We start from the raw sequence: 19,755 nt of genomic DNA, 5'->3' as shown, positions 1-19,755 counted from the left end.
TACAAGAAAAGGGCATCAGGTAAGACTTAAGGGGAAACTGAATCCATGAACAGTGCAAAGAAAAATGAGAAAGAAGGGGCCAGTATTACAAAGAGAAAAAATATCTCACTACTTGGGTCCTCTTCATTTCCAGATAGTATTAGAAAATCCTGGGCCACTTATTAGAATTAACTTTCTAAAATTCGCATTTAATCATACAATCCTTCTACTTTAAAACATGTGTAGTTTCCAACACTGAAGAAAGAAATCAAGAAAGACATAAACAAATGGAAACATATACCATGTTCATGGATTGGAAGAATTAATATCATCAAAATGTCCATACTACCCAAAGCAACTTACACATTCAATGCAATTCCTATTAAAGTACCAATGGCTTATTTCACAGACATAGAACAAACACTTCAAAAATTTATATGGAATTATAAACGACCCCGAATAGCTGCTGCAGTTTTGAGAAAGAAGAGTAAAGTAGGAGGGATCACAATACCCGACACTAAACTATACTACAAGGCCACTGTAATCAAAATAGCCTGGTACTGGCATAAAAACAGGCACATAGACCAATGGAACAGAACAGAGAGCCCAGAAATAACCCCAAGTCTCTATGGTCAATTAATATTTGACAAAGGAGGCAGCAACATTAAATGGAATAAAAATAGCCTCTTCAACAAATGGTGTTGGGAGAACTGGGGACAGCCACGTGCAAAAAAATGAAACTTGAGCACCAACTTACACCATATACAAAAATAAATTCAAGGTGGTTAAAAGACTTAAATATAAAACGTGACACCATTAAGGTCCTAGAGGAGAACGTAGCTAGGAAAATCTCAGATATTTCACGAAGAAACTTTTTTACTGACTTGTCCCCTAGAGCAAGGGACATAAAGGAAAGAATAAACAAATGGGACCTCATCAAAATTAAAAGCTTCTGCACAGCTAAAGAAAACAGTATCAAAATTAAAAGAGAACCAACTGTATGGGAAAACATATTTGCCAATGATACCTCAGACAAGGGTTTCATCTCCAAAATATATAAAGAACTTATACGACTGCACTCGAAGAAGACAAGGAATCCAATTAAAAAGTGGGCAAAGGACTTGAACAGACACTTCTCCAAGGAGGACATACAGAAAATCCAAAGACACATGAAACGATGTTCAATATCGCTAGCTATCAGAGAGATGCAAATTAAAACCACAATGAGATACCACTTCACACCAGACAGAATGGCCATCATAAACAAAGCAACAAACAACAAGTGGAGAGGTTGTGGAGAAAAGGGGACCCTAGTGCACTGCTGGTGGGACTGCAGACTGGTACAACCACTATGGAAAGCAGTATGGAACTTCCTCAGGAAACTAAAAATGGATCTGCCTTTTGACCCAACAATTCCACTGCTGGGACTCTATCCTAAGAATTCTAAAACACCAATTCAAAAGAACCTATGCATTCCAATGTTCATAGAAGCACAATTTACAATAGCTAGATGCTGGAAGCAACCAAGATGCCCATCAGTAAATGAATGGATCAGAAAACTATGGTACATTTACACAATGGAATTCTATGCAGCAGAAAGAAAGAAGGAGCTCCTACCCTTTGCAACAACGTGGATGGAGCTGGAAAACATTATGCTTAGCGAAACAAGCCAGGCAGTGAAAGACAAATACCATGTGATCTCACCTTTAACAGGAACCTAAATAACAAAACAAAGAAACAAGCAAAATATAACCAAAATCACTGAAATAGAGGACAGGCTGGCGGTGACTGGAGGGGAGAGAAGAGGAAATTTAAGGGGACAGTGGGAACGGTTCACAGGAACAAACTTAAAGGACACATGGTCATAAGCTAAGGGGAGGGTGGTAATGGGAGGGAAGTGGGGAGGGTGGGAGGGGGGACTGGATTGGGAGTAAAAAGGAGAAAACTGTATATGAACAATGATTAAAATAAAAAAAATAAAAATAAAAAAAACTATAAAAATAAAAAAGTGTAGTTTCTCACTGCCAAAACAATAAAGTTTCACCATTTCATTTCATCCAAGAAAGATAAGACTCTTCATAGTCTTTCTATCTTCATCTATCAACATTCCTTTTTAATTTATTTTATTGATTATGCTATTACAGTTGCCCCATTTTCCCCTCTTCACAACCCTCCACCCTGCATACCCTCTCCCATCCAAATTCCCCCCTTTAATTCATATCCATGTGTCATACTTATAAGTTCTTTAGCTTCTACATTTGCCATACTATTCTTGCCCTTCACCTATTTTCTACCTACCATCTATGCTACTTATTCTCTGTACCTTTTCCCCCTCTGTCTTCCTCCTACTCCCCTGTTGCTAACCCTCCATGTGACCTCCATTTCTGTGCTTTTGTTCCTGTTCTAGTTGTTTGCTTAGTTTTTGTTTTTGTTTTAGGTGTGGTTATTAATAATTATGAGTTTGCTGTCATTTTACTATACATGTTTTTTTTTCTCTGCTTTTTCTTAGATAAGTCCCTTTAACATTTCATATAATAAGGGCCTGGTGATGATGAACTCCTTTAACTTGACCTTATGTGAGAAACACTTTATCTGCCCTTCCATTCTAAATGAAAACTTTGCTGGATAGAGAAATCTGGAATGTAGATCCTTGCCTTTCATGACTTGGAATACTTCTCTCCAGCCCCTTCTTGCCTGCAAGGTCTCTTTTGAGAAATCAGCTGACAGTCTGATAGGAACTCCTTTGCAGGTAACTGTCTCTTTACCTCTTGCTGCTTCTAGGATTATCTCCTTCATTTTAATCTTGGGTAATGTAATTATGATGTGCCTTGGTGTGCTCCCCTTGTGTCCAACTTCTTTTGGACTCTCTGAGCTTCCTGGACTTCCTGGAAGTCTATTTCATTTGCCAGAATGGGGAAGTTCTCCTTTATTATTTGTTCAAATAATTCCCGTTCAGATAAGGACTTTTCCACTTGTTGCTCTTCGTCTTCCCCTTCTGGTAGCCCTATAATGTGGATGTTGGAACATTTAAAGATGTCCTGGAGGTTCCTAAGCCTCCTCATTTTTTAAAATTCTTGTTTCTTAATTCTTTTCTGTTTGGTTGTTTGTTTTTCCTTCTGGTCCACTCCATTGATTTGAGTCCCAGTTTCCTTCCCATTACTATTGGTTCCCTGTGCATTTATCTTTATTTCACTTAGCATAACTTTCATTTTGTCATCTAATTTGCAACCAAATTCAACCAATTCTGCGAGCATCCTGATCACCAGTGCTTTGAACTGTGCATCTGATAGGTTGGCTATCTCTTCGTTACTTAGTTGTATTTTTTCTAGAGCTTTGATCTGTTCTTTTGTTTGGGCCATTTTTTTTTGTCTTGATATGCCTATTATGTAGTGAGGGGCAGAGCCTTAGGTATTCACCAGGGCAGGGCAACCCATGTTGCTGCGTTGAGATGCTGTTTGTGGGGTAGGGGTCTAAGAGGGGACAATGGTGCTTGCTCCACTCTGTGGAATTTCAGTCCCTTCCACAGCTTCCCCCAAGCAAACTGGGCCCCTCTGGTGCTGATTTTCATGTGGGTGAACTTGTGTATGTTCTAGGACCTTGTGGGTCTCTCCAACAAACTCTCCTGTAAGGCTGGGAGTTTCTCCCCATACTGTAACCCCCACAGGTGTTTTCAATTGGTGTTTTGAGGCTTTATTTCCCCACACTGGAGCCCTGGGTTGGGAGGTCTGTCTCACTCCCCAGTTTTGCCTAGTTTATCTGCATACGAATGTGGGACCACCTGGTCATCCAGCCGCCATGTGTGCTGCACCGGTCCACAATTCGCCACCTCGCTGGGTCCTCCTGCTGCTACCCTGTGCCCAGAGTCTGCCAGATGCTGCTCTTTTTGCCTTGACCCCTCTCCACTTGGCCACCCAACTCTTCCCCCCCTACCATTCTTCATGAATGTGTCTATTTTAACTCCTTGGTTGTCAGACTTCCATACAATTCAATTTTCTGTCAGTACTGGTTGTTTTTTTTTCTAACTTTTTGTTGTCCTTATTTTGGTTGTGCAAGGAGGCACAGTGTGTCTACCTATGCCTCTATCTTCGCTGGAAGTTATCAATATTCTTATATATAGCCTTTATACTAGTTACATAAGACAACTAGGCATTACACAACATACCATCTTGTAAAAGTTAACTGTTGCATATAAAGGAATTTCTAATATGTTTTAATAATTGCATGATATTATATTTTATAGATATTCCATAATATACTAGATAAAAACCTTTAAGAAGTTACTTTGTTCTTATTTTTATTTACTATTTAGGGCAAAACTCACATTAACATTACATGTATAAGTCACAGCTGGCTTCATGGGTGTATGAAAATGTAGTTATGTTTAGATGCATCCTGCACTTGGTTTAAAGCCCTTCTCTCACCATCTTGAATGTTTAATAACTTTTGTAGAGTCCCACATATTTATTTTGCACCTGGCCCTGAAAACTATTCATCACTTATATTAAATGTAAGATTTTTTCATATTTGTAGCCCTGGCCAGGTAGCTCAGTCAGTTAGAATGTTACCCTAATACACCAAGGTTACAGGTTTGATCCCTGGTCATGGTACATACAAGGATCAACTAATGAATCATAAATAAGTGAAACAACAAATTGATGATTCTTCCTCTGTCTCTGATCAATAAAAAAATCAAGAAGACTTTTACACATATTAGCACATTAGTAAAATTAGTTTTAAAAAGACCTATTAATAGGTGAAATACTTATCAGTAAACTTTCTGGGTTGTAAGATAACACATTTTTATAGAATTTGAATAAATAAAAAGGATTTCCTCCACAAAATGTGTACAAATCATGCTACCACCAGAAATACTGTCATAGCAGTGTATCATTCTATTAACTGAATAGTAAAATTACAATTAATTCATTGGAGGACTTCTATTTTTAAATAACAGGGACTATATTTACCTTCCTGCCTCAATATCCTAAATAAAAATAGACAAACTATAGTCTCTGAGAGCTGGGAATAAAACAAGGCAGCCCTACTGTTGCTGTTGCTTCAACTTATAGCCTTGAGGGAATTCCCAAGCTACAGAAGAAAGAGGAAAATCCCAGTTGACCAGAATCAGTCATGAGGAACCTGAACTGGAGGTCCAGAGAGACCAAAGTGGCTAGAGTGCATGAGGCAGGGAGTAGAGAGGGTAGAGTGGCAAAGAGGGAGTATGTCAAAGATCTTAGAAGCCCCCTTCAAGTACTTAGTTGAGTCATGGTCAGTACATACACTCTAGGAAAACTACCCAAGATCAGACAAAGAACCCCCTGAAAAGAAGGATTCATATCCCATAAATTTCCAGAAGTAGTGCCTATTTCCACTAGTCAGATTGTAAACTTTATAACTTATGGGGCATTGGGTCGAGTATCAGATGTGTCTTGTAGCCAGGGTGGGAAAATATCCTTAAACTAAACACTGCTCTGTTCCACCTAAAAAATATTAAATTCAATGTCTAAAGGATCGTACTGTTTCCAAATAACTTAACTGTCCTCAAAACAAAGCTCAAGATTATTAACAGAAAACAAAAATATTCAGTACCCAACAAGGCAGAATTGTCTATGACTTACATCCAAGAAAAAAATTACTATATACACAGACAAAAAGCAAGAAAATGGGAAACACAATAAGAAGAAAAAGTTATCAATAAAACCAACTCAAAAGGGATATGCCTGTTAGAATTAGCAAATATAAGTGTTAAAACTATTATTATAACTATATTCCATATGTTTAAAAAGCTAGAACTACTGAACATAGTAAGTAGACATATGGAAGATATGTAAAAGGCACAAATTTTATTTCTAGAAATAAAAAATATGGTGACCAAAATGAAAAATGTGCTATGAGATGGACTTAACAACAGACTAGATATTACCAATATGAGATTAGTGAACTTGAAGACAGTAATATTAATTATACATAATAAAACATGGAGAGAAAAATGACTTTAAATAAATGAACGAAGAGTTCATCAGTGAGCTGTGGGAAAACTTCAAACAAACTGACACTGCACAGATTAATAGCATGGAAATGAGAACTACATAGATACTTTTATGTTTTTTAATAGATTTTATTTATTTATTTTTAGACAGAGGGGAAGGGAGGAAGAAAGAGAGGGAGAGAAACATTAATGTGTGGTTGCCTCTCGTGTGCTCCCTACTGGGGACCTGGTCTGCAACCCAGACGTGTGCCCTGACTGGGAATTGAACTTGCAACCTTTTGATTCACAGGCTGATGCTTAATCCACTGAGCCACACCAGCCAGAGCCATTTATGTTTTTATTATTTAATTATCTTAAAAAGTAGGAATTAGAAGACAACCCAATTTTTAAAAATTAGGCAAAAGCTTTAAACTGATACTTTACCCCCAAAATGTAGGAATTGTGATTCACAATCATAATACATAGTCGTTGAAGAATATTCATATCCTTCTTATTACCTGATAATCTTAAGAAGACACACTAAGCAAATGCAAAATTATGGTGTAAATTCCATATGGAGGAAGATATGAGCATGCATTAGTATTGGGATGTATGACAGCACCTGGGGAAATGTCAAACATACAGAGTTCAAACATACACAGTTTTGAACTAAGATCTTTAGCTATCAGATGTTCCACATCATAAACAACAATAGCAAATGGTCACTACTAGCAGGCCATGATGGTAGGAACCGTGACCCCATCCACTGTACTTGCAAGTCTGGGTATAATCACTGATACAGTGAGGGCCAGAGTAAGAAATTTCAATAAGTTTCTTTTGAATTTGGGGCCTGAATCTAATTTCTTTTAGGAAATTCATATGAAAGTAATTTCTATTCCACTCATTATCTTTTTGATAGCTCACTGCATAATCAATAAAAATGTAACTTTTTCCTTCTGTGCCCATCAAGTAATCATCAACCTGCACCTCAGGAATCTACATCTACAATTCAAAGATACCCATGGTTTGGCTTTTCAGTGTCTTTTACCAAGAAAGAGTTAATTAGATACAGTGTTGAAAGTGATATCAGCCCCTCTCAAATAATGTGATTTTTAGATTCACATTTCAGAGGATTATGAATAATAATTTGACAGCAATAATGCCCCCTAATCACACTTGTCTGAAAGATTATGATGGCTGAACATTCCTGTGACAATATTCTTACAATATTATTGTTAGATAGTAAACCCAATTCTCCCTTAAAAGAATTTTCTTCAGGCTAACATACATTCATCCCAATTTTGGTTGTTCTTTATCACTTCAGCCAATTTCTGGTGGCACTTTATAGCATCAAGTATATGGCTAAACAGCTACTCTATCACCCTCAACAGAGTTCTGCCACTACCAGTTATCCCTACCTTCAGTCTGGTCCTATATCTCCCAGCTCCTCCTGTCACTATCCTCCACCTCACAAAGTGACAAGCAGGACTAGCAACATAATTTGTGGGACCTAGTACAAAATGAAAACATGGGGCCCCTTATGCAAAAATCATTACACATTTCAAATTGGTGACAGCAGATCATGAAACCAAGCAATAGCCCTTCTAAGCACAAAGCCCTTGGTGACCACACAGACCACCGAACCAGGAAGCACGGCCTGAACTGACAGCCTCTTACTCAACCTGCCTCCCAGGTTCCCTCAAATCCACATGAGTATTTCTCTCTCATTAGCATCATCCCTTTGCTTCCCTTTCACCCTTCTATTTACCTATCTGCTTCCTGTTGCACTGTCCTGTATGGATTGCCCTCTGCCCCATCTTCCAAGAAATTCCCCAGAACTGGCCACTGCAGAAAGTGTATTTTCCTCCGCTATAATTAATTTTTTCACTGGTATTTACCCTTGTAGTTTTTGCCCTTTCTCTTCTGGGAGAGCAAAGGAGGGTAGAGTTACATGGTTGATGCCCAGTGCTCTGGTGGGAGTGAGCAGGGTGAAGTGTGGACAACTTCTACATAGTAACTATTTTTGTTAACACCTAGACTGTTTTTATAATGATCTTTATGTAGACATTTTCTGTAGAGTCCTAGTATTATGCCTCTTTTTCAAAATAAAATATTTACTTCTCGATTTAAAGGTATTATATTGTTGAACTCCCTCTACTGTAGATAACCTAAAAACTATCTCTGCTTCTCATAGCTCCAGAACTTTAGAGAAATACTGAATGAAGCCCAAAATCAGCCCTGTTAAGAACACCAGATTTGATTTTCTTATGAGTAGAAAAGTAATTAAAACATTTAGAATCTAAGCTCCCAGTACAGTCTTAACTATTTTTGTATTAATTTTTATTATATGAAACTCAAATGCTTATTATTTAAAATGTTCAAGCATTATGTAAAAGGAAAGAGTAAAAATGAAAGACCTTGTCACCTTCCCCCAACCTGAGTCACTGTTAAAAATTTTTGTCTAGTGTTTAAGATTTTCTCTGCTGGTGAAAAAGACTCTCTCTCTCTCTCTCTCTCTCTCTCTCTTTTTCTCTCTCTATATAGAGAGACTGTCCAGAAAAAGTCCAGCCATTGTTACTATTGTTACTTATAACAAGAAGGGTTTGCACAACATCAATGTGACATGGCAGCTAAGGAGAGTGGACTGGAATGCACATTTGTGAACAATGACAACTTCACTGTACTAGTCAATGGGAGTGGTAGATGCCATTGAGTGAGCATGTGTACTGTATGGCCATCACATTCAAAATGACTGAGCAAGTAGAGCAACAAATCTGCATCAAATTTTGCATTAAGTGTGAACATTCCTCTGCAGAAACTACTCAGATGATTCAGAAGGCTGCAGCTATGGGCAACTGGTGATCGGCAGCTTCATCACAACAACACACCTGCTTATGCATCATAGCTTGTGCAGAGTTTTCTGGTAAAACATCAAATCACTCAGGTGATTCGACCACCCTATAGCCCAGATTTGGCACCCTGAGATTTTTGGCTTTTCCCAAAACTAAAATCACCTTTGAAAGGGAAGAGATTTCAGACCGTCAATGAGATTCAGGAAAATACAACAGGGCAGCTGATGGTGATTGGGAGAACTGCATGAGGTCTCAAGGTGCCTGCTTTGAAGGGGACTGAGGCATCATTGTCCTATGTACAGTGTTTTTTGTATCTTGTATCTTCTTTGATAAATGTCTCTGTTTTTCATATTACATAGCTGGATACCTTTGGGACAGACTATGTATATATACATATATATGTAAAAGTGTGTGCATGTGTATATACATTCCTTCTTCATCTATTGATCTTACCATACTATATGTACTAATACCTAACCTACAAGTACGGTTGGGATACAATATTGATTAGTTTCAGTTGTACACCATAGTGATTTGATATTTATATACCTTACAATATGATACCACAATAAGTCTACTAACCATCTGTCACCATGCAGTTGTAACAATATTATTGTCATATCCCCTATGCTGTACTCTACATACCTGTGACTTATTTTATAACTGGAGTGTGCCCCACTTTTTCACCCATCCCCCAACTCTCTCCCCTCTGGCAACTATAAGTTTATTATCTGTATCTATGGGTTCTGTTTTTGTTTTGTTGTTGATTTGTTTGTTTTGTTTTTATAGGTTCCACACATAAGGGAAACTGTATAGTATTTGTCTTTCTCTAACTTATTTCTCCTAACATAAAACCTTCTGGGTCCATCCCTGTTTTCGCAAATGGCAAAATTTCATTCTTTTTTATAGCTGAGTAATATTATTGTATATTACTAATGGAAACCTAGGTTGCTTCTATGCCTTGGCTATTGTAAATAATGCTTTAATGAACATACAGCTGCATATATCTTTTCAATTAGTGGTTTTGCTTCCTTCAGATAAATACCCTGAAGTGAGAATTGCTGACTTGATGGCAGTTCTAATTTTAATTTTTTGAGGAATCTCCATACTGTTTTCCATTGTGTCTGCATCAATTTACAATCTCCCCAGCAGTGCATCAGAGCTCCTTTTTCTCTGCATCTTTACCCAAACCTTTTATTTGTAGACTCTTTTATGATAGCTACTCTGACAGGTATGAGGTGTTATTTCATTCTGGTTTGAATTTGCATTTCCCTGATGATTAGTGATGTTGACCATCTTTTCATGTCTACTGTCCATCTATACTTTCTTGGAGGAATGTCTATTTAGATCTTCTGCACATTTTTAAATGTGTTTTTCTATATTGAGTTCTATGAGTTCCTTACATATATTTATATTAAGTCCTTATCAGATATATCATGTGTGAATAACTTCTCCCATTCAGTAGGCTGTCTTTTCCTTTTGTTAATGGTCTCCTTTACTGTGCAGAAACTGGTTAGTTTGATGCAGTCCCTGTTATTTTTACTTTTGTTACCCTTATCCATTTAGCTTAATATTTTTAATAGCTGCATGCAATTCCATTGCTTAAATCAGTCTTTATGTTAAACCTAGAACCTGCTAGGTAAAAGAAAGAATATTTGTATTTCTAATGCATTCTACTTAAGCTTTACTATGGTCTGCTGTTGTCAAAAGACAGAATGAAAAGAATTGGCCTTCACATTCCAATTAAGAAGGTATTGTTACCATCAGGAACTCCTTCTGAATAGCCCATTTATTAAAGGCAGTAACATAAAACCCCGGATAGCATTTTAGCAAAGCTTATGTGATTCTGTATCTGACTCCATAAATATCATACTATTTTAAAGAATTAAATCTGAGTTTACATCTATATTGCTCTCATGAGACTAAATTCCTGGTTGTTGATATTGTTATTGACATGATATCCTTTCTGTCCATAATAGCACCAGATACCTGCTTTACATTTGATACATGAATTATTTAGCAAAGGGTAAATAGACAAATTTAGATATATTTGTTAAAAGCATAGCTATAGCTATAACTTTTGCGTGGCAGAAATATTAAAACTTGTTTCTCAAATACTTATCTGTAATGTAATATGGTGGGAGTTGTTACTCTCCAACATAAAAATTACTGTGGCACTTCTAAGAGAAATCTACCTTTAGAGTCAGGTACCCAATGAATAATAATTAAGTTAAATAAACAAAACTCTGGGAAATCCCAACCGTTTCCACAGCTTATCCTTGATACCCCACACAAACACATGATGCCTTTTTCTCAGAGACATTGATCTAAGAATATATAATTAGCACTTTGGTGCTGATAAAGCAGGAGGCTTCACGATGTGGAACATCTAAAAGGCAGGGCAAAGTGCAGAGCAACCTACTCACATGTGACATTTTAGATGGCTAAATTGCCTTTTTCAGTATGTAAATCATTTTGAAACCCTGTAATTTTGTCTCTCTGGCAACCTGCAATTTTTCATTTGTTTTTATCTACTCAGTAACCCCAGGAAAAGAAGACTCAGCACTAAGCCCATGCTCCTTCAGTCATCACCAGGTTTTCTTAAACATATTTTAGGTCTATCTTCCCCCTTCGTCTTAGACTCATAACCTATGTCTAACAGTATAAAAATGCAATATATTTGCATTGGATCAAGAATTAATAAAGTGTTTCCCATCTGCCTTATTAAATTAATCTTCTTGTTTTGTTTCCAAAGGAATGTAAATAAATTTATTTACATTTATATGATCTGGGCTACACGCAGAGTATAATAAAGTTCATTGGAGCAATAAAGACAACTTACAGATGTAAAAGAATGATTGACTAATAATCTATAATTAAGACAATATTCTCTTGCTTATTTGTTGAATACTATTCATTTACATATGCATCTTCTTTGGGCAGAGACTCTAATTCCATTTGCTGAAGATTATTTACAGTAAACTGTAATGCAAGTAATTAATAAATATTGATTTATTATCTAAAACTGTTAATTTGAAACATCATTTTTCTAATGATCTGTCAGATGTACATTTTGCTACTGAGTTTTGACTCCATATTTGTGTCTCCTTGTCCTTGGGTCACCCATGCTTGTATTGGTCAGAGTTCTTACCAGATGGAGCAAGGACCCTCCTGAGGAAACGGGAGTGTGGGGGTTCGCCCCTTCCTTCAACAGACGAAGCACTGAAAGAAGGAAAGAGGAAGAAGAAGTTACATCACACCTTTCTTCCACACCCTCAACTAAAAATCACAGAATCAACTGTAACCTGACACCACATACTGCATCCACTCACTGACTTGGGTATCTTCCTTCCCTGCCATTAGAAAAGTCCAAGAAGGTAAGGCCTTGGAAGAAATAGCAATAACTTAAGACATGCTGCTGATGCCATCTTACTGGAAGAAAATAGCAATGATTTGAAATAATTTCTGATTAAAGTAAAAGAAGAAAGTGCCAAGCAGGACTGCATATGAACATCAAGCAGACAAAAATCAAAAACAATACAAAACTTTAACACAGACATTGAAGACATTGAAAGGGTTAAAGATTTTGTTCCACTTATTTCAGTCATCAATTCAAATGAAGATATAGACAAGAATCAAGGGAAAGCTGAGACTTGAAATGGCAGCAATAGAAGAATTGGGAAAGATCACCAAGAGCAAAGATGTGTCATTAGAGACCAAGGTTAAGGTCACCCACACCCTTATGTTGCCAATTACTATGTATGGATGTGAAAGTTGGACAGATAACAAGGCTAATAGGAAAAAAATGGATCCACTTGAAATTGTGTTGGAGGAGAGAGCTCTAACCAGAGCTCTGTCTATGCCAGACAACCAGAAAGATGATTAAGTGGGTCCTAGAGCAAACTAAGCCTGAGGTAAAGGCTTAGAGGTAAAAAATCTTTTAGGTAAAGGAGGTAAAAAACTGACCTTTCTCAGGCATATCATGAAAAGGCAGAGTTCTTTGGAAAAGACAATAGTGCTGGAAAAAAATAGAAGACAGCAAGAAGAGGAAGACCAAATATGACATGAATTGACTCCATAAAAGAAGCCATAAGCTTGAGTCCCGAGTTGATCAAGGCTTTGGAGGACAGGACATTTTGAAGTCACTCATTCATTGGGTCGCCAGGAGTCACTGTGAGTCGGAGCTGACTCAGTGGCTCATAACACACACCACAAGACCTTTGCCTTTCTTTTCTTCACAGTTTATGAGAACGGCCCTGTTGTGTGGTTTGTAGATGCTCTTTCTCACTCCCTTTCCCCACCTCTCTCTACACATAAGATAAATGAATGCACTTCTTCTTCCCTCACATACTTTTCACCTTTAACTTTTAAAAGTCCATTCTAGAAAATAGAATGTTCATTAAATATGTTTACCAATGGTTTCTTGAGAAGATACAGCATTCTTACCCTAACATCTTTTAGCAAACAAAATTATTCATCTTGAATTAATTAATATCAACACAATGCTTTATAGTCTTTATAGTAAAGCACTTGTACAAGTGTGATTTCACTACAAATATATAATGAGACAGATTATATTGTATTAGGTCCAGTGGTTTCCAACCTTTTTGGCACCAAAGACTGGTTTCATGGAAGACAATTTTTCCATGGATAAGGGCTCAGTACAGGAGGTGCAGCTCAGGTGGTAATGTGAGCAAAGTTTTACTGACTTACCTGCCACTCACCTCCTGCTGTACAGCCTGGTTCCTAACAGACCACAGACCAGTACTAGTCCATGGCTGGGGGATTGGGAACCCCTAAGTTAAACAGTAAAATGCCATCAGATTTTTACATATAATCCAGTATGCACATATGTAGTGAATTACACATAATATGAATCAGTGATACACTGGCCTTGAGTTAAACAGATATAAGTGTGAGGTCTGGCTACTGCACTTCTCTAAGCCTCAGTTTACTGTCAGTAAAATAATGGACAATTGTTGGACTCATGTCATAGGGGTATTGTGAGAATTAAACCAGGCAACATATATTGAGTGCTTATCATGCCTCCTAGCAGTTGGAGTATTAAATGATTAGCATTAAATGATTTCTACTAGTATAATTACTATAAATCATAAAAACCCATAATAAAGTATCATAACATCTGTATCTTAAGTTTATTCTAAATTTCCTCAAAATCCTTTGACTATTAAGTGTTGAATTTAAGTATAGGATAGAATCCTTGTAAATTTAGCAAAATTCACTTGAAGGATGAGTGTGCAATGTATCAAGCTAGAAAAGGGAGTGGACAGTGTATAACACATAGAGAAATGGAAAAATGATGAGCATAGGGAAGTGAATAATCCTTTAGGAGTGGAAAATCGTGAATGGCTTGAAGAAATACGTTGTGGAGGGTATTGTACATCATGCTATAGGATTTGGAAGTCTTCTTGTGGGCACCCAGGAGGATCACAGGATTTTAAGAAAAGAGTGAAAGATACATTAGAGAAGCACTAGAGGCTGAACCTGTCCCCCTTAAAATTCATATGTGGAAACCTAATCCCCAATATCAGGGATTCAGGAAGAGCATCTTTGAGGAGGTAATTTAGTGGTAATATGGGAGATCATGACTGAAGCTGCCTAGATGGTATTAGTACCCTTCTAAGGAGATGAATAGTACAGACCTCACTCTCTGGGCCATGTGAGGACAGAATAAAAGGACAGCTATCTGTAAATCAGGAAGCTGTCCTCACCAGGGGGCAAATCTGCTGATCTCAGACTTCCCAAACTCCAAAATGCTGAGAAATAAATGTTTGTTGTGTAAGCCCCCTAGTCTACAGTATGTTACAGCAGTATGAGCTAATTAAGACAGTAAGAGGGCACCACAATGGTGATGAAAGGAGATTTGATTTGAAGTGGTGAACACCCAATACAATATACAGGTGATGTATCATACAATTGTACACTTAAAACCTATATAATTTTATTAAATATGTTACCCCAATAAATTAAATACATTTATTTTTTTTTAACATTTTATTTATTTATTTTAGAGAGGGGAAGAAAGGAAGAAAGAGAGGGACAGAAACATCAATGTGTGGTTGCTTCTTGTGCTCCTCTTTCTGGGGACCTGGCCTGCAACACAGGCATGTGTCCTAGACTGGGAATCAAACTGGTGACCCTTTGATTTTCAGGCTGATGTTCAATCCACTGAGCTACATCAGCTAGGGCTAAAGACATTTCTTTTAAGAAAAAAGAGAGAGAGGGGGCACCTCAAAGGCTAGAGATGGTCTCTTGCTCTCACTTTCTGTTTAAATTCTGAGTGGAGTTTCAGGTTCAGTCTGGAGGGGTAGTTGCAGTAAGCACATATGGTTTTATTGCTGAGGATAAAGAATGAATTAACCAGACTGTGCCATAATTGGAATCATAGCCACATTGCAGAGGGAGGGTCTAAGGCAGCACTAATGGCCACAGTGGGGCTGAGTCATTACATACAGAGAATCCAGTTTATAAAGTAGAGAACATTGATGGCAATCTCCACAGAAGCAGAATGGATTACAGAAGTCTGTTGAGAATGTTCAATGACAGATTGAGATGAATATCTAGATGTCTAGATGTCTAGAGAGATGGGTGGACAAAGGGATAGATGGATAGACAAATATGTATTTACAAATTTATTATACAAGTTATTGATATAATGGCTGTGTAGTCCATATTTATAGATATTAATTAAATACATAATTATTATATATTCTGTACAGCCAATTGATTCTCACAGAATGCTTCTAATAATTTTTACTGAACTCTTGGATCCACAGGCAATCTATGGCTATAATTAATAAATGTGACCTTGATGTTTGGTTGATATTTTCACTGACATTAATGTGTAAGAACCAGGTGTCATAAACTATGGACACAGGCAGCAGGCCAAATCCAGCCTGTTTTGATACAGCTTTGAATGAAGAATGACTTTTACATTTTTAAAGGGTGCATAAGGAGTAAAAGAGCAGTAAAAAACACAACAAAACATTCAAGAAGAATGTGCAACACAGAACTTACATGGCCCCTGAAGTTTAAGATATTTACTATTCAGCCCTTTAGAGAAAAAGTTTGCTGAGTCCTGAGTAAGATGGAAGCGAATCAATGAAGTATGTCAGAACATTACTCATTTATCAATGACCTGAGCAACATCTTTGCTGAATCAGACAACACTTTTTGATGAATATAATCATATTTCATCACATTTTTGTGCTGTTCATACCATCATGGCTACTGACACATTGGAAAATATAGCCTGCATCATTAATATTTACTCCATCATTTCATCAATTCTAAACAATCCGTAAGACAATAAATCAAGCCCTGATTTGCAGCAGTTGTCAGTTTCTGTGGTGTAATTCTGTCACCATGTTTGATTTTAAGCTACCAATGTGATGTTGCTAAACCCATAGTTAGGAAAAGATGTGACCTACCTCACAATTATGTGACATTTCCACCACATAGACACAAGAAACATAAAGAACTTCAGGAGCATAAATGAGAGGAAAATATGGTGAACTAACTAAGAAGTGATAAATATGGAGTATTTATTACTTTTGTTTTTAATAAAGTGCACTTAGTTGTAAGTTTATATACTTAGATTTTAGGCAGGCTTAGTTTAGCTCTTTCACAACCAACTCACAAATTCCTGAAATTTTAATAATTGGCTCTGAGGGAATGTAGGGTAAGCTAAGCTCCAAGACACTACAGGGAGCAGGTCTGAGATGGAGAAGAAACATTGCCCAAGAATGCTCAAGAATGAGGACACTGCACTTAAGAACTCCATAATGTCCATTTTGCACAGTGATAGAGACAGCCCTTCCTTCATCTGGCCAGACATCAGTCTGTAGAGAAAAAATTGAGCAATTTCTTTTTCTTAGGAAGAAAGATTGTTTTCTGAAAGAGCTGTTTATATTAACAAGAACCAAATCAGAACACTGAAGGACTGAATGAATACTCACTGGCTTGACCCTGGATACCTCAATAGGGAACTCAACAGTGCAGTGAATGTGGGGGGAAGGGAGTGGGTGAAGGTAGAAGAGAGTGTAGGGGGCATAAATGGCAAGGCAAATTACAATAAAAAATAAAAAATTAAAAAGACAAAATCAACTATTAAGATAAAGAAACAACATAGAGTGAGCTAAACTATGCTTCTGTTATGGGTTAAAAACTTGACATCATAAGGTACCTAGATATAAAGATACAATGAAGAAAATGCAGCTGGGATAGTAACTCATTTATAAGAAAGAATTTTGAAAAAGAAGGGGCACATCATTATAAAACTAACACACATAGCACTTTTATATGCACTTAGAGACATTACTCTAAGCACTTTAAATATAATAATTACTTTAATTTTTTCAACTCACAGTATAGATACCATAATTGTCACTGTTTTACTAATAAGGAAACTAATGCTGTGATAGATTATGTGATATCCCAAGCCATTGGGTAGCATGGTGGATCTACAACTCGAGTGTAGGCAATATGACTCCAAAGATTGTGATCTTCACCAAGAAAAGCAGTAGGACATTTTACCTTTCATATCACATGACAGTTGAAGATGATCCGTAAGCTCTGAAACAAAACAGAAATCTAGATACATTTTAATGGCCCTATAATTACTAACTTTGTGGGATTAGGTTATAATACTTCCTCCAAAAAGGTATGGGCTCATTGCAACCTTGTAATCACATGATTCAAATGACCAGACAAATAAAGTGGCACCTCTACGCTGAGTCTTCTCTTACAATAAAATCTGCAAGAAAACAGCCTAAGGAAAATCAGCCATCTGGGTACCAAACAGAATAATGGAGTTTAGGATTCCTTTTATAGTGTAACTGCTAGGAACTGATTCAGCATTTATTGTATATTTGTGGCTTCTTTGTCAAGCTACCACAGAACTCCATGGAGACTATTTGATATTTAAAAAGAAACGTTTAGCCATAGCTGGTGTGGCTCAGTAGATTGAGTGCCAGGCTGTGAACCAAAGTGTTGCAGGTTCAGTTCCCAGTCAGGGCATACGCTTGGGTTGTGGGCCAGGTCCCCAGCTGGGGGTGCACAAGAGTCAACCACACATTGATGTTTCTCTCTCTCCCTTCTTCCCCTCTATAAAAATAAGTAAATAAAATCCTTTAAAAAATTAAAAAGAAACATTCAGTCTATAAATGTCAGCTATTGGGGTAAAAAAAATTAAGGCTGAAATACATTATAAAATTTTTGAAAAGGGGCTTTAATAGACTAGGCACCTGTCCCTACTGAATGTCCCCACCACCAACAACAATAAGCAAATTATATAGTCCACCTGGTAATCACCATTTATTTTCACTCAAGTTATCTGTGTTGATATACAGCACAGTGGTCATATTAACTTGATAACATCATAAAAGTAAGTGCTTTGGCAAACACATAAGCTGGTATGGACATTTGATTGTATAACAATCCACTGCTCTCACATAATTCTCATGATGATGGTGGGTCCATATACACACATATTTCACATTTAAAATCAAGAGAGAAAAGGAAGAGTAAGACAAAGCATAACCATGGGTTCTATGTTTTGTCCTAATTATAAGCCCTTCAAAAAGCATTCTCTAGAGAGAAGGAAAGACAATAATAAACAGTGAATGGTTAGCAATCTGTAAACCTGGTTGAAAGGTAAACATATGGGAGTTCTTTGCAGTTTTTCCAACTTTACTGTGAGTTTGATTTCATTTCTCAATAAAAAGTTACAATGAATAAAAACAAAAAAAAATCAAGCCGGTGTCATTTTTTCCTTAAGTAATAATAGAAGCATCAGTGTGAGGACTTCTAAAACCGTAGATGTGAAATTGACAGTCCTCTAAGAAATACTTTAAAAGGTGCATCTTACTTCATCTATATGTCAGTAAAGGAGGGAAGCAGAAAGCAGTCAGAGAAATTATCAACACCACAAAAATGTCCACTCACACAGTAATGCTGCTTAATACACAAATGCCCCACTCTAGGTAGATCTCAATTTTAGGATATCTATGAATGACTCGAGGATTTTTAATAAATATGTTTTCCTAGTTATGTGTTTCTTGATGTATTTTTCATTATTCTCTGCCTCTAGCCCCACAACCTCCACCATGAATTATAAACCCATAGACAATCTGAATGTCTCCTTATGGACGGTGATTCTATGAAGGGCAACAGACAATGTTAAAGCTATTTTTTTTCTCCCAAAACCAACTTTTACACATTTGGGGGCTATTTTTGCCTCTTTTAGAATTATGCCTTATCCTAACTTTTCCTTGCCCTGATTCTTTAGTTTGGGGATGGGATCTAAAACTATGCATTTTCAACAAAACACTGCAGGAGATTCTGATGCAAATGCCCACTGAAGACATTTTGAGAAAAACTGCTAGGATTTTATGACCTCAGAAAATTACCTCTGAGCGCCTCCCCTGGAGCAACAGAATTAGGAGTGGCAGTTAACAATTCATGGTAGTCAGGTTCCCATCAATTTACCACTGAACCCAATACCCCTTAGGTCCATCCATATTTTACCATTGAGAATCTGGCCCCTACAGCTGCACATACCACTGTAGCCCTCAGAACACACAATGTATTCTCAATAAATACATATTTAGCCTAGTTTATCTGACCTGAATCTTGGTTGAGTGGGGTAATCTGAGAGGAAAGGGTTTAAGTCTGTGTAGATGGGAAGGCCTCAGGTCAGAACACATCCTAAGCCTGGGACAACGATTCTCAACCCGCACTGAGATTTAGAACAGCTAGTAGAACTTAAAAAAAAATGGAAATGCTCAGGTTCTGTCACCAAGTTATTAAATTCAGTCAGTTCCAGATGTGCCATCTATCCATGATTTTAAGACCAAGGCACCTCAGTGATTATAACACTGGGAAGGGTGGGCACTAGTGGATACCAGTACCCAAAGGGCTGTTTAACTTGTTTTC

General features: G+C 37.2%; 1 protein-coding gene and 1 long non-coding RNA gene across 3 annotated transcripts in view; one reads left to right on the top strand and one right to left on the bottom strand.

The window, feature by feature from the left end:
• Positions 1–19,755, bottom strand: part of MYO16 (myosin XVI) — a 595,311-nt gene that overhangs the window by 415,368 nt on the left and 160,188 nt on the right. For both annotated transcript variants that reach the window (XM_036011451.1, XM_036011450.1), the window contains exon 3: positions 11,951–12,021. In XM_036011451.1, the coding sequence (XP_035867344.1) occupies positions 11,951–12,021 (71 nt within the window). The remainder of the gene's footprint in view (positions 1–11,950; positions 12,022–19,755) is intronic.
• On the top strand, positions 4,231–18,818 carry LOC118497397. Its single transcript, XR_004899920.1, has 3 exons — positions 4,231–4,648; positions 14,604–14,610; positions 18,808–18,818. It is a non-coding gene; the product is annotated as an uncharacterized LOC118497397 (long non-coding RNA).

The sequence above is a fragment of the Phyllostomus discolor genome, chromosome 11, assembly GCF_004126475.2.
Source record: "Phyllostomus discolor isolate MPI-MPIP mPhyDis1 chromosome 11, mPhyDis1.pri.v3, whole genome shotgun sequence".
Taxonomy (NCBI): Eukaryota; Metazoa; Chordata; class Mammalia; order Chiroptera; family Phyllostomidae; genus Phyllostomus; species Phyllostomus discolor.
Note: the sequence above shows the minus strand (reverse complement) of the source record. Positions and strands in the feature narration are given on the sequence as shown.